The sequence below is a fragment of the Dasypus novemcinctus genome, chromosome X (genome assembly GCF_030445035.2).
Source record: "Dasypus novemcinctus isolate mDasNov1 chromosome X, mDasNov1.1.hap2, whole genome shotgun sequence".
Lineage (NCBI taxonomy): Eukaryota > Metazoa > Chordata > Mammalia > Cingulata > Dasypodidae > Dasypus > Dasypus novemcinctus.
Window position 1 is genome coordinate 186,536,482 of NC_080704.1, and position 18,406 is coordinate 186,554,887.

General features: G+C 42.3%; 1 protein-coding gene across 7 annotated transcripts in view; it reads right to left on the reverse strand.

Moving 5' to 3' along the window:
- GAB3 (GRB2 associated binding protein 3) overlaps window positions 1-18,406 on the reverse strand; it is a 117,946-nt gene that overhangs the window by 14,525 nt on the left and 85,015 nt on the right. For all 7 annotated transcript variants that reach the window (XM_071213237.1, XM_058292385.2, XM_058292384.2 and 4 more), the window contains exons 5-8: window positions 12,793-12,848; window positions 11,758-11,977; window positions 8,592-8,673; window positions 7,800-7,905 (exon numbers count right to left, since the gene is read on the reverse strand). In XM_071213237.1, coding sequence (XP_071069338.1) covers window positions 7,800-7,905; window positions 8,592-8,673; window positions 11,758-11,977; window positions 12,793-12,848 — 464 coding nt within the window. The remainder of the gene's footprint in view (window positions 1-7,799; window positions 7,906-8,591; window positions 8,674-11,757; window positions 11,978-12,792; window positions 12,849-18,406) is intronic.

The window sequence follows — 18,406 nt, forward strand, 5'->3', positions numbered from 1 at the left end:
TTGACTACTAATGCATGTGCCCTCATCAATTTTTTAAAAAAATAAATACATATGACTCCACTTTGAATAATGGCAGATTAAGTAATTTTTACCAACCTTCCTGCTAAGTAAAATAGCTCTTTCCCCCTTTCTTTGGTAGAAATTAACAAGTTGTTTCTAAAATTTTTATGGAAATTAGAAAGGACTAAGAATGGCCAAAGAAACCTTGAGAAAGATAAACAAAGTAGAAGGGCTTACTTTTCTAGATACTGAGATGTAGAAAGCTATAGTAACTAAGGTAGACAACTAAAAGTCGTGTTGTCCAAGGATAGACATGTAAAGCAATGGAACAGAACTGAGAGTCCATAAAAGACCCATGCACATGTGGATACTTCATTTATGGCAAAGATGACATTGCACAATAGTTGATAAATTATATTCTTTCTAAAATTTTTTCTTTTCTATTTATTTTATTTTTAAAAAATAAATGGTGTCAGATCAATTAGATAAACATATGGGAAAAATGAAACTTGAGCCCTACCTCACATCATACCCCAAAATCAATTCCAGGTGTCATGTAGATCTGATTGTGAAAGGCAAAACTATAAAGCTTTTAGAAAATAGGGAAACGGACTTTGGCCCAGTGGTTAAGGGCGTCCGTCTACCACACGGGAGGTCCGCGGTTCAAACCCCGGGCCTCCTTGACCCGTGTGGAGCTGGCCCATGTGAAGTGCTGATGCGCGCAAGGAGTGCCACCCCACTGCAGGGGTGTCCCCCGCGTAGGGGAGCCCCACACGCAAGGAGTGCGCCCTGTAAGGAGAGCCGCCCAGCGCGAAAGAAAGTGCAGCCTGCCCAGGAATGGCGCCACCCACACTTCCCACGCCGCTGACAACAACAGAAGCGGACAAAGAAACAAGACGCAGCAAATAGACACAGAGAACAGACAACTGGGGGGGGGGGATTTAAATAAATAAATCTTTAAAAAAAATAATAATAATATGACAATATCTTTGACTTTGGGTAGGCAAAGATTTCTTAAATAGTAATAATGATAAAGAAAAAAGGATAAATTAGACTACATTAAATTAACAACTTCTGTTCATCAAAAACACCACAAAGAGGGTGAATAGACAAACCAGAGAAGATATTTTCAGTGCATGTAGCTAACAAAGGACTCATATTCAGAATACATAATGGAAACATATAAATCAAGAACAAAAAATTGACAAGAGAAAAATGGACAAGAGAAATAGACACTTCAAAAAACAGGACATCCAAATAGCCAATAAACGTTACATATATACATTCAACAGCTTAGATGAAATGGAATAAAAAATCAAAACAAGATGAAATAGTCTTCAAAAATCACATCAAACCAAAATTAATCCAAAATGAAATGGATGTGATTTTTCCTAAAACTATTAAAGAAATTGAATTCACCCAAGATGGTTTCACTGATGAATTACACCAAACAATTTTAAAAAATAGCACTAATTCTATATAATCTGTTCCAGAAAATAGAAGAGGAGAGACCAGCATCACTTTGTATTGTAGTTTGAAGCTATATGTGCCCCCAGAAAAACATGTTCTTAAATTTAATACATTCCTGCAGGTATGAACCATTTTAAGTAGGATTTTTTATGGGGTTATTTCAGTTAGGATGTGTATGGCCCAGCTCAATAATAATGGGCCTTAATCCTATTAGGGGAGTCCTTTATAAGTGGAATGAATTCAAATACGAGACAGAGAGAGAGAGAGAGAGAGGAAACAAGAGGCTGGATATCAACAGAGGCTGGAAGAGAAAGGAGAGACCAGGCGATGCCACCATGTACCTTGTCATGTGACATATGACAGAGAAGCCAAGGATCGTTGGCTGCCAGCCCTAGTTATTGGGGAGAAAGCATTGCCTTGATGATGCTTTGATTTGGACTTTCTTTAAGCCTCAAAACCATAAGCTAATAAATTCCCATTGTTTAAGTCAACCTATTTCTTAGTATTTGCTTGAGCATTCTGGAAAGCTAAAACAGCTTGATAAGAAAACCAGACAAAAAAACTACCAAAAAAGAAAATTACAGATCAACATCCCATCATGAGCACAGATATAAGTCCTCAACAGAATATTAGCCAATCATATCTAGCAATATATTAAAAAATACACAAAGACCAAATGTGGTTTATTCAGTGAATGAAAGAATGATATAATATTCAAAAATAAATCAATGTAATTCACCAAATTAACAGTCTAAAGAAGTAAACTAAATGATCATATTAATGCAGAAAAAACATTTGACAAAATTCAACATCTATTCATGATTAAAAAAAAACTCTCAGCAAAGTAGGAATAGAAGGAAACTTCCTCAACCTGAAAAAGAACATCTATAAAATACTGACAGCTAACATCAAACTCGACAGTGAAAGACTGAATGCTTTCCCCCTAAGATGGGAACAGGTCAGGGATATTCACTCTCAACACATTTATTGAACATTGTATTGTAAGTCTTACCTGTGTAATAAAGAAGAAAAATAAAGAAAAAGAAATGGCATATAGATTCGAAAGGAAGAAATAAATCACTATATTCACAGATGACATGATTATGTAAACAGAAAATCACAAGGAATCTAAAGGAAAAAGGAACCCTATAATTAATAATTTAATTTAAGTAAGGTTGTAGGATATAAGGTCAACACACAAAAATCAATCATATTTTTCTATGCTACCATGGCCAACTGGAAACCAAGCTTACAAAAACAATACCATTTATAAATAGCTCTAACAAATGAGATACTTAGATATAAATATAATAAAACATGCCTAAGATCTGTATGTTTAAACTCCCAAATTCTAAGAAAAGAAATCAAAGAAGATCTGAATGAATAGAGAGATACACTGTGTTCATGAATTGGAAGACTCGACATAGTGAACATGTCAATTCTCCCCCAAATTTATAGACTTAATGCAATTTTAAACAAAATCTCAACAGGATATTTTTGTAGATAAAGAAAAGCTTGGTGGCAAACTTGGCCCAGTGGATAGGGTGTCCATCTACCACACGTGAGGTCCCCGGTTCAAACCCTGGGCCTCCTTGACCCGTGTGGCCCATGTGCAGTGCTGATGCACGCAAGGAATGCCATGCCATGCAGGGGTGTCCCTGCATAGGGGAGCCCCATGTGCAAGGAGTGCACCCCATAAGGAGAGCTGCCCAGCACGAAAGAAAATGCAGCCTCCCTAAGAATGGCGCCACACACACGGAGAGCTGACACAACAAGATGACTCAACAAAAAGAAACACAGATTCCCGTGCCACTGATAACAACAGAAGCGGACAAAGAAGACACAGCAAATAGACACAGAGAACAGACAACCGGGGTGGGGGGGGGAGGAGAGAGAAATAAATAAACAAATAAATAAATATGTAAATAAGTAAATAAATATTAAAAACAAAAGAAAAGCTGATTCTGAAATTTACATATAGCAAAAATGATATTGAAAAAGTAGAATGAAGTTGAAGAAAATACACTATCTGAATTTAAGACTTACTGTAAAGATATAACAATCAAGATTGTATGGTAGAGAAAAAGGGATAGACAGAGAAATTAATGGAACAGAACAGTCTGCACAAAAAATGCCCAACTGATTTTTTACAAAGGTACAAAGGTCATTTGATGGAGAAAGGATTGTCTTTTCAGAATATTTGGACATCCATATGGAAAATTCAATGTCAACTATACTTTATAACTTTTAGAAAAATTAATTCAAAATGGATCACTGACCTAAATGTAAAACATAAAACCATAATACTCTTAGAAGAAAATACAGGAGAAAATCCTCATGATCTGGGGTTAGGTGAAGATTTCTTAGACATGATAATAATCCATGTAAGAAAAAAATTAGTTAACTGACCTTTAGTAAAATTAAATTTTGCACTTCTAAAGAAAGAAGAGAATGAAAATACAAGCTGCAGATGCAAAGAAAATATTTGCAAATGACACAGCTATCAAAGAACTTGTATATAGTATATAGAAAGGACTGTCAGGCAAGTGGATGTGGCTCAACGGATAGAGCGTCCACCTACCGCATGGGAGGTCCAGGATTCAAACCCAGGGCTTCCTGACCTGTGTGGTAGCTGGCCCACGCACAGTGCTGACATATGCAAGGAGTGCTGTGCCATGCTGGGATGTCCCCTGCATAGGGGAACCCCACGCACAAGGAGTGTGCCCCGCAAGGAGAGCTGCCCAGCGCAAAAAAAGTGCAGCCTGCCCAGGAGTGGTGCTGCACACATGGAGAGCTGACACAGCAAGATCACACAACGAAAAGAGACACAGATTCCCAGTGCCACTGACAAGAATGCAAGTGGACACAGAAGAACATACAGTGAATGGATACAGAGAGCAGACAACTGAGGGGGGGGAAGGGGAGAGAAATAAATAAAATAAATCTTGAAAAAAAAAAGGACTCTCAAATCTCAACAGGAAGAAAACAACTTGATCAAAAATTGGGCAAAAGACTTGAACAGATACTCCACTAAAGAGGATATAAGGATGGTAAATAAGCATGTGAAAATATATTTAACATCATTAATCATTAGGGAAACACAAAGCAAAACCTCAAAGAGATGTTACTATACCCTTATTAGAATGTCTACAATTTTTTAAAACTGACGATGCCAAGCCTTTTGGTAAGGACGTGGAGCAACTAGAACTCTCATACATTGCTGTTCAAAATGGTACTGCCACTGTGAAAACGGTTTGTCAGTTACTTGCAAAGTTAAACTATACTTATCGTATGTACCAGCAACCTTGCTTCCAGGTTACTCTACAGCAGGGTTTTTTAACAGCAGGACTATTTACATTTGGGTCCAGATAATTGTCCTGAGTATTGGAGAACGTTTAGCAGTAATCCTGGCCTCTGCCCACCAGATACCCCAGGTTGTAATGACAAAAAATGTCTCTGGACATTGCCAAATGTCTCTTGGAAGGCTAAATCACCCTCACCGGGAACTACTGCCCTAGCAAAATGAAAACGTATGTCCAGAGAAACCTGTAAAGGAATGTTTATGAGAGTTCTAGTCATAATTTCCAAACACTTGAGACAAATTTCCTTCAGTGGGTGAGTGGATAAACCAACTGTGGTACATCCACATACCTGAATATTACTTAGCAATAAAACAGAACTGGCTACAGATACATGTAAGAACTAGGATGGATCTGAAAGATATTATGTTGAGCAAAAGGAGCAGTTCAAAAAGTTATATACCTTATGATTCTATTTACAAGAAATTCTTGAAAAGTCAAAACTATAGTGCTGAAGAAGAGATCAGTGGTTACCACTGAAATTAAAGGTTTTGCAAAACACAGAGAAGAAATCAACATAAATTAATGTGATATCCATTTGTTAAAATTTACTATAATTTCACAAATATTTTAAGTAACTAAAGAAGGATACATAAATTAAACAAAACTTGTATTGCAGCTCCTGGTCTAAATTTTTTGTTAGTTCATTATCAGAACTTGTCTTCAAAGAGAAAAAAATTAACACATATGATTATGTACAAAATCAAAAAGTATATTTTTTCTGTCTATGTATAGGTTGTTGTGTGGAACAAGTAAAATAGTGTAATTCAAAATAAGTTGAAAAGATAATATTGGCAAATTTTTTTTTTAAATGAATAAAATACGGAAGCAGCTGTGGCTCAATCAGTTGGGCTCCTGTCTACTATATGGGAGGCCCTGGGTTCATGTCCTGGGGCCTCCTTGTGAAGGCAGGCTCACCTGCATGCTGCAGAGAGCCGCCTGGCCCGCAAGCACCACAGAGAGCTGACTTAGCAAGGTGCCACAACAAAAAAGGGAGACAAGCAAAAACACAGGAGAGCGCACAGCAAATGGACACAGAGAGCAGACAGCAAGCAAGTCACAAGGGGGAGAGGGGAAATAAAAAATAAATAAATACAGGGAAGCGGACGTGACTCAACTGACAGAGCGTCCATCTACCATATGAAGGGTCCAGGGTTTGATTCCCCAGGGCCTCCTGACCTGTGTGATAAGCTGGCCCATGTGCAGTGCTGCTGTGCACAAGGAGTGCCGTGCCACACTGGGGCGCCCCTTGTAGGGGTGCCCCATGCGCAAGGAGTGCGCCCCACAAGGAGAGCCGCCCTGCGTGAGAAAAGTGCAGCCTGTCCAGGAGTGGTGCGACACACACAGAGAGCTGATGCAACAAGACTGACACAACAAAAAAGAGATGCAGTTTCCCAGTGCCACCGGGTAATGCAAGCGGACGCAGAAGAACACACAGTGAATGGACTCAGAGAGCAGATGGGGATGGGGGGAAGGGGAGAGAAATAAATTTAAAAAAATAAATCTTAAAATAAATAAATACAGACAGACAGACAGACACAGAAGAATGCATAGCGAATGGATGCAGAGAGCAGACAGCATGCAAAAACCACGGGGGGAAGGGGGATTAAAAAATGAATAAAATACGAGGGCTTTTAAACAGACAGATATGATAGTTCCCCTACAGGTTCCTTCCTTCAGCCAGCACTCTGGGCTCTTGATCTACTGTGTCATATTGCCTAGTAATGCACAGAGATGGTCATTGGCCAATGATTATAAATTTGGGCAAGTAATCAATCTTTAACCATGTAGTTGTTAACAAAAGATCAGAAATGAATTCCCAGTGCCTGGAAGGACTCTGTACTCACTTCCATTAGGCTTTAGATTCACTTCCCATTTCTTTTCTCTGGAGACAGAGCACAGCTGTTCAGCAACCCTTAGAAGAGTGTTCTCTTCTAGAAGCTTCCCAAGGGTCATGACTAAGTGTGAGAAACATTGAGAAGGCCACAGAAGATTTGTATATGAGTCACTTCCCATCTGCATATGGTTAAATGCACTTACAGAATAATTTTTAGCGAATAAAAGGCAAATGATAAGTAAAGGGCAAAATGAAGCATTTAATTATTGCTTTGCTGGAGAGTACTGTCTTGGGATGAATTTTCAATTGCCTAGTATCTGTTTGTGTGAGAGGGTTGATTTCTCTTCTCAACAGTCTATAGTCACAGTGCCTTGAATGCTGGCTTTCTAAAATCTCTTCAAAATTTCATAATTCCGGTGCAAGCTCTCTAGAGTTCCCTACATTTCTAAATGGGCAAAATTCTAACTAAAGTGCCTGATAATTGACAAAGGTGGATAAAATCCTCTCTCCCTCCTCAAAATCCCATGCTGTCAATATAATCCAAGGTGAAGAGAATAGAAGGGACAACAGAAGGCAGAAAGGAAAAATTAGGGTTCTTGCACTGTACATGGCTAATGAAAGGAGAGAGATATTAGGTCACTATCCATTCAGGTTTACAGAAGAGCCTATAACAGGAGTCTCCAGGGCCGAAGACACATCCACACACCTGCAGCCTGGGAAGATTCAGAGGCAGGGCCACTAGGAGTAAGTGTGGAAGTGAGGCATTTAGTGTGTGAGTTCTCACAGAGTAGATGTCCAAGAAACTGCAAACCTTTTGGGGTCAAACAGGATATCACAGCCCCTGATGAAAAAAAATTACTGGCATTTCCATTTTCCCATTATACATGTCTCCACTCTAGGTTCTCTTGAAATACTGTGGCCTCAAAATTGTATAAGCTACTGAACTGCAGGAAAGGAAACTAGCTTCAAATCAAATTTGTTCCCAGACTAGAAAAAACTTGTGGCCTGGTTTTAGTCAAGTAATTGTTTTAAAATTGCACAGGTCTTCTGAAGGATAGGTTTCCCCCAAAACGAAGTCATAAGGGTATAGACTGGTATGAAGAATAAAAACAGTATGCAAAATATAGGGTTACCATTTGGGTGTAGCTTTCTTCCTCTTCTCTGGAAACAGGACTGGCAAAAATTCTTGCAGAATTAATAATACCATTTCTTTCTGGAGAGAGAAAGCTGGTTCGATTGCTAAGAACAAAAATATAGATGAGGTCAAAGCAATGTCTTACAGCTGCTCTGAAAGCCAGCCAGGAACTGACATGGCTCCCATGGGGTTTCAGCCCTCCTCTTTCAGACACAGCTTCCTTCCGGTTAAAGCAATTCCTGAAGCAACAGAGACTGCCCAGAAGCATCTGTCCCATGCTAGGGCAAATGGCTGCCACTCCTCAAAGGTTGCTCTTGTCCAGGAAATATGAACTGGGACCGAAAAAGCCCGTCTCTGTTAGTGCTGGAATCGTAGCATGTAAATAAGCTCAGGAGCTAGGATATGGCTATCTTTGGCCATGAGGATTGTGGAACAGAGAAAAGAGTTCTGCAAACAGAGAAATGAGCAGATGTGAAGAGAGAAGCAGACAAGAGAGAGAGGAGGAGGGAGAAGTGTGTGTGAAGAGAGAAGCAGATGTGAGAGAGAGTGAGGTGGGGGGGGTAGGCAGAGAGGATTCCTTGAGCTCCCAGTAACACTCTAGTTCCACGTTCCAGTATCCCAGGAGACCCAGCTACATTTCTCCCGTTGTGATCTATAAAATACCTCTGGCTCTTGATAATAAATCCCGCCCCTCCTTTGACTTACGGTAGATCAAGTGGGCTTTAACTACACTTAAGCAAAGAAGCCTAAGACTGGGGTGTCCATGCTGGATGAGTGAACAAAGACTTACCAAGGCACAGTGTGGGTCCTGGTTAGAGAGGTATGCTCCCGAATAGTGGAAAGGTTTCTCAGGTCCAGGGGGGGTGGCCGTGCTGCAAGATAACACATCATATCCAGTGTTGTGCATCTAAGGAACGCAAGGCCAGAATCTAAAGACAGGAAAACTCTGACATTCCACTCTCCGAGCACACCAACTCCACATTTAATATCAAGTAGCTCCGATTACGAGGGTGAATTGCACTATCCTACTCTTCCCTTCCTTACTGCGAGCAGAGCAGACAACTACCCAACAGACACATTATGTGCTGGAAGTACAAGTGAGGAGATAAATTCATTCAACACATACTTACTGAGAACTCACTGTACATCAGGAACTGTTCCAGGTCTTGGAGGCACAGTATGAACAAACAGACCAAAACCCCCATACTTTGGAGGCGAGTCCTAATGCCTCGCTTACACTCAACATGTCCAAAATTTTACCCTTCTTATCATAGGCAGAGGTATCACCTGGGTTCTAGCCCATTCTCCACCTGCCACTCGTTCTGCCCCAAACAGTCTTCCCTTTCTCTTTGCCCACTTGCTCATTCGATCTCAGCTCAAAGTCCTCAGCTTAGGCAGGCCTTCTTGGATCTCCAGATGAGGTCAGGCCTACATCAGGGGCTCTCGTGAGTTCCTGTACTGACCCTTCACCACACTGCTCCCAGTCTAGGATGGCACATTCATCTGTACTTACTTGACTCAGCTCTATGAGGACAGGGGTTTTCTGGTTTGTTCACTGCAGTAGCCTCAGCAGGTAGGGAAGAACCTGGCACACAGTAGGTGCTCTCACCTTTATTCCACCTCAGCAGTCCACCCTGCTGGGGTCATCAAAGATGTACTCCTCGATCACTGCCTTCACCAAGCTGTATCTCTCCCCTCCACTACACTATGTAGTACAGACTGTCTACTTTCCCGCCATATCACTGGAGCCTAGTAGAGTGACTGGCCTACAGCAGGTTTGTTGAACCAAACTACAGTCATGGACAGCTGCTCAGACCTTCTTGGAGGAGGCTATCCTAGTCAAAACACAGCATGAACTGTATTTAAATCCAATGGATTGAGGTTGTTTTAACGTACTACTAAGACTCAGTTCAAGCCCCCTTGACTAAGAAAATGCATTACAATGGCTTACAATGACCATTTTCTCTGTTCTTCAGAAATCTGGGTAGATGGATATGTATTGATTACAGTAAGATAAATGCAATAAGTATGTGGGGATCTACTCAGATATCCTGCAGAACTGGTCTGTGAATGAATGGCTGAAACGGCTTGGAAAGACTCATGTGCCTTGACAGGGTACTGGGATTTTAGGACTGACTGAAGCCCTAGTCAGCACAATGGCACCCACCCATACAGGAAGAGCGCGATCTGCATCTAGGTGAGAGGGGGCGTCCAAGGAGTGAGCAGCGTCCAAGGAGAGAGAGAGAGACAGAGAGAGACAGAGAGAGAGACAGAGAGAGACAGAGAGACAGAGAGAGAGAGAGACAGAGAGAGAGAGAGAGAGAGACAGAGAGAGAAGTGGAGGATCAGTCCAGGGCACCCTAGAGTCCCCATCGCCACGGAACAGGGCTATGGCACAGGGTCACACCAGTGGCGTTCAGAAGGCCCGTTGAGGTGAATGGAATGAACCTGGACTCAACCCCACCTCCCTTACCTCTGAGACCAAGCACCGTTCCTACTGCCCAATTGGCTTCCCAGGTGACCTCTCCCTGGGGTGAGATCTCTCCTGGAGATGTGATTCCCTGGCATCTGGTTCATCCACTGGGCCCATCCTGGCTTCACCACCTGCCTGGACCCCAAGGTCCATCCCTGCAGCCACATTTACAGAACCTGCACCTACTGTCCCCAGCAGACGTATCCCAACACTGAGTCCCTCCAACCACTGTCCTTTCTCCTCTATCCCCAGGTTGTATAGTAGCCACGTGGCTACACAAAAATATAATCAAAATGAAATAAAATTTAAAAGTCACTACTTCAGACTCACTAGCCACATTTCAGGTGCTGAAAAGCCACATTTCCATGACTGCAGAAAGATCTGTTGGACTGAGCAAAATAGTATCCTCCTTAAAGCTACAGGCCACTGCGAAATTGTTTCTGCCCAGGATGAATAGTTATTTCCTCTGAACCTCATAAGAAAGACAGGGTCTATTGATTTGCTATTTATTTACTACTGACTTCAGTAATCCTTCTTCTGGGTGGTGTTTACATATCTCCTTCCCCCTCAGACTGAAGAACCCTCCTTGCTTCCTCTCTTTACATCCCACCCAGGGCCTACCACAGAGCTACATGCATAGCACCTCTGCTTTGACTCAACCTGAAGGGGGTGTGACTGGGAATGGACCAGGCATGAGTAGGGGGCTTAGTTGTCCACTTTGGGTGCAGCCAGATGAGTGCCAGAGATCACAACCATGGCACCAGTTGTTTTTTTTTGAAATCACACAACCCAAGTGGGCAGGTGCCAATGGTCAAGAATGAAGTCAGCAATTTGCTTTCACTTGCTTTTCCCCTTTTCTTCTTCTCATATCTCCCTGTCTGTCCATGCTGCTGAGCAGACCACAGACAGCGACTGGGGAGTAATGCAGAAGCTGCAAGGAGCTCTGTGCACGTAGGAGCCAGACTGCTCATTGTCAAAGTCCCCTCCCATCCCCAAATACCTCTGCTGACAGGCACAAACAGAGCAGTGGTGCTAAATTGCACGTGACCAGGTCAGCACATTCAGGAGTAAATGTCAAAGGTTGCCTTATGGAAGGCCAGCACTGGCACCATATTCAAGTGCTTGATTCCTTCTGCTCCATTATCACCTTTTCCTCAGCCTGTATTAGGAAGCAGTCAAAGATGGGCCCTCCAGAATGAACTTGGCTTTGTAGGCTATATTTCAGGGCCATAGTGCCTGTAAGTCCCCAGGTCCTGGGACAGAAGAGAAGACCCTGCCTCCTGACTCATGACAATCTAGGGCAGCAAGTTTCCATCCAGTCCTTCCAATTCTACCCCAGTCACTTCTCTCTCACCCTTATACTTTCCAGCCCTCTGACCTTGTTTCTCTAGTGCTTCCTTCCCAGGGAAGGCCACAAAGGAGGCCTTGTCTATGCAGCTGCCAGGGATTCTCCCCACAGAGCAGGCCTGCCCAAGTGGCTTACATTTCCTCTGAGGCTTGAGATCTCTATTCACTGGAGGAGGCGCCAGGTCCACAGGTAGCTCGGACAGTGGCCTCGAGATGCTCCCTGAGCTCATTGGGATGTACTCATCAGTGCTATGGTGGGGCCCAAGGCCAGAGGCAATGGCATGGGGGCCCATGGGCACGTAGCTGTCTTCGGAACTGGCTGAAGCAGTAGAGCACATCGGGGAGAACCTGGATGGCTACAAGAGAACAAGCACAGGTTGGGGACCACAGACTAGTCAAGGAAACTGCTACTAGTGGACAGCCAAGGTTATACATATGGTTCCAGCTCCAGATTATCCAAGAAAAACTCTCAATTTCCTTAGGAAAGGTAGGCAAGTGAACTTCAGTTCTGACTATGGACTTATTATGTGAGCATTGCTGAAGACAGAGGGGTATACATTTAAGCAAATATTTTAAGTATAATATGATGCCTAAAGTAGCTATCCCAAATTGGGCAAGTGTCTGAACCATTAGAATTGGCAGGGCTCTTATAGAACACCAAGTGCAGTGATTCCTGTCTCAGTTTGCCAGGGCTGCTATAATAAATACCACAGGCTGCTTGGCTTAAACAACAGGAATTTACTGTCTCATAGTTTTGGAGGCTAGAAGTCCAAAATCAAGGTGTCGCCAGGACCATGCTTTCTCTGAAGTCTGTAGCATCCCTGAGGTAGCTTGCTGGCAATCCATAACTCAGTCTCTATCTCCATCACATGCTACCTGTTTCCTTCTGCCTCTTCCTCCTGATGTCCAAATTTCCTCTGCTTAAAAAGACTTCAGTCACATTGGATTAAGGGCCCACCCTGATTCAGTTTGGCTCAATCTTTGTGGGGAACATGATTCAATCCATAACAGTTCCCAAATATCTTCTAAGCAAGTTTGAATTTTAAGGGGAGACTGGAAGAGTCCTTATAGATTCAAAGTGCTGAGTCTCAAAAGACTTCAAGAGAACATGTATAAATTAGGCTATTTTGGGTAAAATTAAGAATTAAAGGAATCCGAGCACCAAACTTACCAAATTTAAACTAAGCCGCTTGTCTCGGTGTCTTAAGGATTGACCTTCTACATCAGCTGCAAGAAACAAGCCAGGGTCGTGAGAAATGCAGGACAACATTAATCAAAAAGTAGGGCCCAAGTCCCTCTGCAGACCAGGGCCCTGTGATCAGCTCTGGAGAGGCAAAGAAGCAGAACACACAGTTTTCTAAAAGGCTTGCTCTTAAGTATAGCTGGGTAGTCAGAACACGTTCTCCAACAGACGGAAAATCGAAACAGATTTTGAAGATGTTTCTGTCTGACGGTTTCACTCCTCTCTGTGAAGCAGGAGGGCATATCAACAAAGGCTTGTTGATTTATTAAATTAATCTTCTGAAATTAGAGATGGTAGAGGCAAAGGTTTGAGGAGAGGGGGGAAGTTGGAAACAGCCCTGGTGATGAGTGGGAGAATGGGGTGAAGAGAAAAACAATCATATTGCTGGCATCATTGAAGGCCCGCTGAGATCTCTGACTATGAATTGGTGAGTGTGATTTTTTGCAGCAATAGTTGGCTATTCTGGAATACTCACAGAGAGAATACAGTTGTATTAATCTGGGATTGGAAACTTGTCAAATGAGTGTTATAAATAAACAGAGTGGCTATAAATTTTAGAATAATTGTTGAACTTAAAGAGGAGATGTTCAGAAGGCAGCAGAATACATGGGTTGGGACTAGGGAGATATGGTTTAGGGAATTGGCATCCTAGAGATAACAGCAAAAACTACAAGAGTAGATGAGATTACCTAGGTTGAAAGGGTTGAGAGTTCAAGTCCAAAACCCTACAAAATACCAAGATACAAAGAGCAGGAAGATGATCTAGTGAAGGATCTTGAAAACGAGCAACCATTGGGTTCTGAGGAAAGTCAGGAGGGCATGGTGCCATGAAAGCCTAATGAAGGCGAGAATGGCCAATGGCATTGAGTGCTGCTGAGAAGTTCAAGTTCTCTCAGAATGTGGGGCGAGAGCAAAGCATTCCCCAAGAACCTGGAAATGTGGAAGTGATATTGCCTCAAAAATAAGCTGGAGTCAGCATAATCTTAAAATAAGAGAATAATTCCTAGCTTGAAAGATGTAACAGAGATGAACAGAATTAAGAGTATGTATTGTATATACATATACATGTATTTTTATATGTATACATCTGTATTTATATATTTTGAAAACAGCATAGGTAAAGGTTTAAAGCTGCTCTGCAGTCACAATATCTAGGTTTTTTTTTGTTTTTCTGTCGTTATTTTTTTAATATTACATTAAAAAAATATGAGGTCCCCATATACCCCCCATCCCCCTCACCCTACTCCTCCCCCCATAGCAACAATCACCTCCATCATCACAAGACATTCATTGCATTTGGTGAATACATCTCTGAGCACCGCTGCACCTCATGGTCAATGGTCCACATCATAGCCCACACTCTCCCACATTCCACCCAGTGGGCCATGGGAGGACATACAATGTCCAGTAACTGTCCCTGCAGCACCACCCAGGACAACTACAACCCCTGAAAATGCCCCCACATCTCATCTCTTCCTCCCACTCCCTACCCCCAGCAGCCACCATGGCCACTTTCTCCACACCAATGCCACATTTTCTTCAATTACTAACCACAATAGTTCATAAATAGAATATCAGTAAGTCCACTCTAATCCATATTCTATTCCTCCATCCTGTGGACCTTGGAATGGTTGTGTCCACTCCACATCTATATCAAGAGGGGGCTTAGATTCCACATGGATGCTGGATGTAATCCTCCTGGCTTTCAGTTGTAGGCACTCTTGGCTCCCTGGTGTGGTGGTTGACCTTCTTCAACTCCATGTTAGCTGAGTGGGGTAAGTCCAATAAACCAGAGTGTAGGGGCTGAAGTCTGTTGAGGCTCAGGGCCTGGCTATCACATGGTCAGTCCAGAGATTCAGGTCCCCTGGGTATATATTAAACCCCAGCACCAACTACAGTTCTGGTAAAAGTAACAGGAGAGGCTTGTGAAAAAGGATCACATCTGAGTCGTCCAGCTCCACCACACAGAAACACAAACTCCAAAGAAAGGCCAACTGACATGGTACTGAACTCCATCTGCCATGACCATAGAACCTCTGGGTCTCTGTAGCCCTCAGAAGAACCAATACCCGGGGTTGTATCCACAATATCTAGTTTTAAACCACTACTCTAGTACTTATTAGCCATGCTACACTGGACAAGTTGCTCATCCCCTCTGTGCCCCAGTTTCCTTGCCTATAAAATGAGAACAACAATAGGTCCTCTGTCATAGGATCCCTGGGAAGGTTAAACGTGTCAATGCATGTACAGCACTTAGAACAGTGCCTGGAACACAGAAAGTACTTAAATCCTAGCAATGATCATGGATGTTGTTACTAAAGAACGTGTGACTTGCTTATGTGAACACAGGTCCCTAATTCCCTCTCCACTACCAGATCCCTACTGAAATCACCAAAGAACATAAATATAGATAAAACCCTGAGTCAGAGATGAGTGTTATTCACATGCTGGATAGTTTAAGGAATTTCTGATAGAGTGTAGATGGGATTAGATTAAAGGACGGTACCAAAACTGGATTCACATCCCCAATCCTGCAAAACAAACACCTGGAAAATGACTGTTTCTGCCAGAATCTCACTCTGCTGGATTTCCTCCGACCTCACTGCTCACTTTTTTCCCAATGTTTTTCACTGGCTCTTCCTTTTCTCCATAATCCAGGCTCAGTCCTTAGTCTTTTCCTCTTCTCTATATTCACTCTCCTGGTGATCTCATCTAGCCCCTTGGATTTACAGGCACGTGCTCACACCCCAGGAGCCTCACCAGGGAGAGGTCTATCACTTCTTGACCTCCCCCCATCTTTCAACTTGTTCCCCTTGTTTCTTTCCCATCTCAGTTTCTCAGGGCAAAAACCATGAAGTCATCCTTGACTCCATTCTTTTTCTTACACCCTACATCCAATCTGCGAGGTTCTACATCAAGATCTATCAAGAATACAACTATTTTTCACAATTTCCAAAGCTACCACGCTGGTCTCAGCCCCCATAAGCTTGCCTGGATTATTCTACTTGTCATCTAACTGGCCTTCCTATCTCCATTTTTGCCTACATTCAGTCTAGTCTCAACATAGCAGTCAAACTGATCCTATGAAAACGTAACTCATATAATGTCTCACCCTTGCACAATACCCTCCAATGACTCCATCACATTCAGAGTCAAAGCCCAAGCCTTGACAGTGGTCGACAAAGATCATGTGACCTACCCTTGCCTTGCCTTGCCTTGCCTCTTCGATCTCATCTCCTACTACTTATTCTCCCCGATCCTAACACATTGGCCTCAATTTGCTGTTCTTAGAACACACCAAGCATCTCCCACTTAAAGGCTTTTGCTCTAGTTTTATCCTCTTTACCCCAAATATCATCATGGTTTGCTCTCTCACTTTATTCAATTACTTCCTCAAATCTCCCCTCTCAATGAAAACTACCCTAACAACCCTTTTTATATTATAACCCTGCCATTTTCTAGCTCTCCTGATCTCCTTTACCTTACTTTTCTTTTTCCAAAGTGCCTATCACCTTTTAACATACTATATACTTATTTTTATTTATTTCATATAGAAAACTACCCTTAATGGTCCAAATTTCAAAAGCAGCTAAAGGGCATATAGTGAAGAGTCTTTTCCTGACCTCATTCACACATGGATCCACTCTCATCTTGGGAGGCAAAAAAAAAATGTTACCAGTTGCTTATGCATTTTTTCAAAAAGTTAATTATATGGCTACATAGGTATATCTATATTTACTCATTTTCAAGACAAATGGTAGCATATCATACTCACTTTTATGCAACTTGCTTTCTCCACTTAACCATATCTGGGAGATCAGTCCAGAGAAACACACACACAAAAAAGAGTTTCTTGGCGGTGGACTTGGCCCAGTGGTTAGGGTATCCGTCTACCACATGGGAGGTCCGCGGTTCAAACCCCGGGCCTCCTTGACCCGTGTGGAGCTGGCCCATGCGCAGTGCTGATGTGCTCAAGGAGTGCTGCCCCACACAGGGTGTCCCCCACGTAGGGGAGCCCCACGCGCAAGGAGTCCACCCTGTAAGGAGAGCCACCCAGCATGAAAGAAAGTGCAGCCTGCCCAGGAATGGTGCCGCACACACGGAGAGCTGACAGAACAAGATGATGCAACAAAAAGAAACACAGATTCCCATGCCGCTGACAACAACAGAAGCGGACAAAGAAGAAGACAGCAGCAAATAGACACAGAGAACAGACAACTGGGGTGGGGGGAAAGGGGAGAGAAATAAATAAATCTTAAAAAAAAAGTTTCTTAATTCTTTTATTTACTGGTATTGTATTCTATTGTACAAATGAACCATAACTTACTGGATTATTCCACTAATATTATATATCATATTTAGTTCCAATCTTTTGTTATTGAAATAAAGGTCAGAAATGGACAAAAAAACAACAACAACAACAGGAAGAAATGAAATAAGAGTTGATTGGTTGCACTCAGGAAAGAAACTGAAGAAAAAGGCAAAACGATCTCAGAAATAAAGGCTAAATTACAAGATGCCAAGGGAATATTAGATCTGACTGAAAATGTAATAAGTGGCAATGAAGAAAGGCCAAAAAACAAGTAAGAGAATAAAAGAGATGTGAAGAAATAAAAAGTATCACAGGAAAAGTGGATGAAAGAGAGGACAGGCAAAGGAGATTCAACACACATATAATTAGATTCCTCTATTCCTCTAAGAAGAAAAAGAAAAAAATGGTAAAAGTACTAATATTCAAAATTAGAAACCAAGAAAGGTCCACAAATAAAATAATATTTGAATCTACATATTGAAAGGTCTCATAAATTACCTGGAAAAATTGGCCCAGAATGATTAATTTTACCCCAGAAAGGTAAATATTATTAAAATGTCTATATAAATAAATATGACAGAATGAAAATAAATTAATTAAATATCCAATTAAAAGCCAGAAAAGGGAAAGTACAAAACGGAATGATAAAAATGAAAACAGCTTTCTGAATAGCTGGCAAGATGGTGGAAGGGGAGCCAAAAAAGCAGGGCACCTTCCGCAAGTTCACCTACCGTGGTGTGGACCTCGCCCAGCTGCTGGACACGTCCTATGAGCAGCTGATGCAGCTGTACAGCTGCCAGGAGAGTACTAGTAGACCAAGATGACACAGTAAAACACTCCAGGAGTCTACTCCCCCACAAAATCTTTGAACAACTAGCAAAAGCAGACAGAGCGATCTTCCTCAAAGCTCCATAAACCAGTTAAAGGGTAGCAGTGAGTGGACAAGGGCCAAACAAAGAAAACACAAATTAAACCTGGTAGAAGCTTGTGGCACCCTTGCTGACCCCTCTCCCAACCCTTTCCTGATGAAGTGTGGAGCCAGCCTGCACTCCCATTGTAGGTCTCTGGCCCTGGTCCAGAGGGAACAGAGTGACCCCTATAAACACACTGGGGTGCCTGTATGTCACTGCTAGCCACAGGTGGCAGGTTCAAAGAATGAGCCAGGACAACAGCTTCTGGATTGCCCTCCAGAACTTTCTCTATAGGCAGAAGCAGCTTGCAGACAGTTAA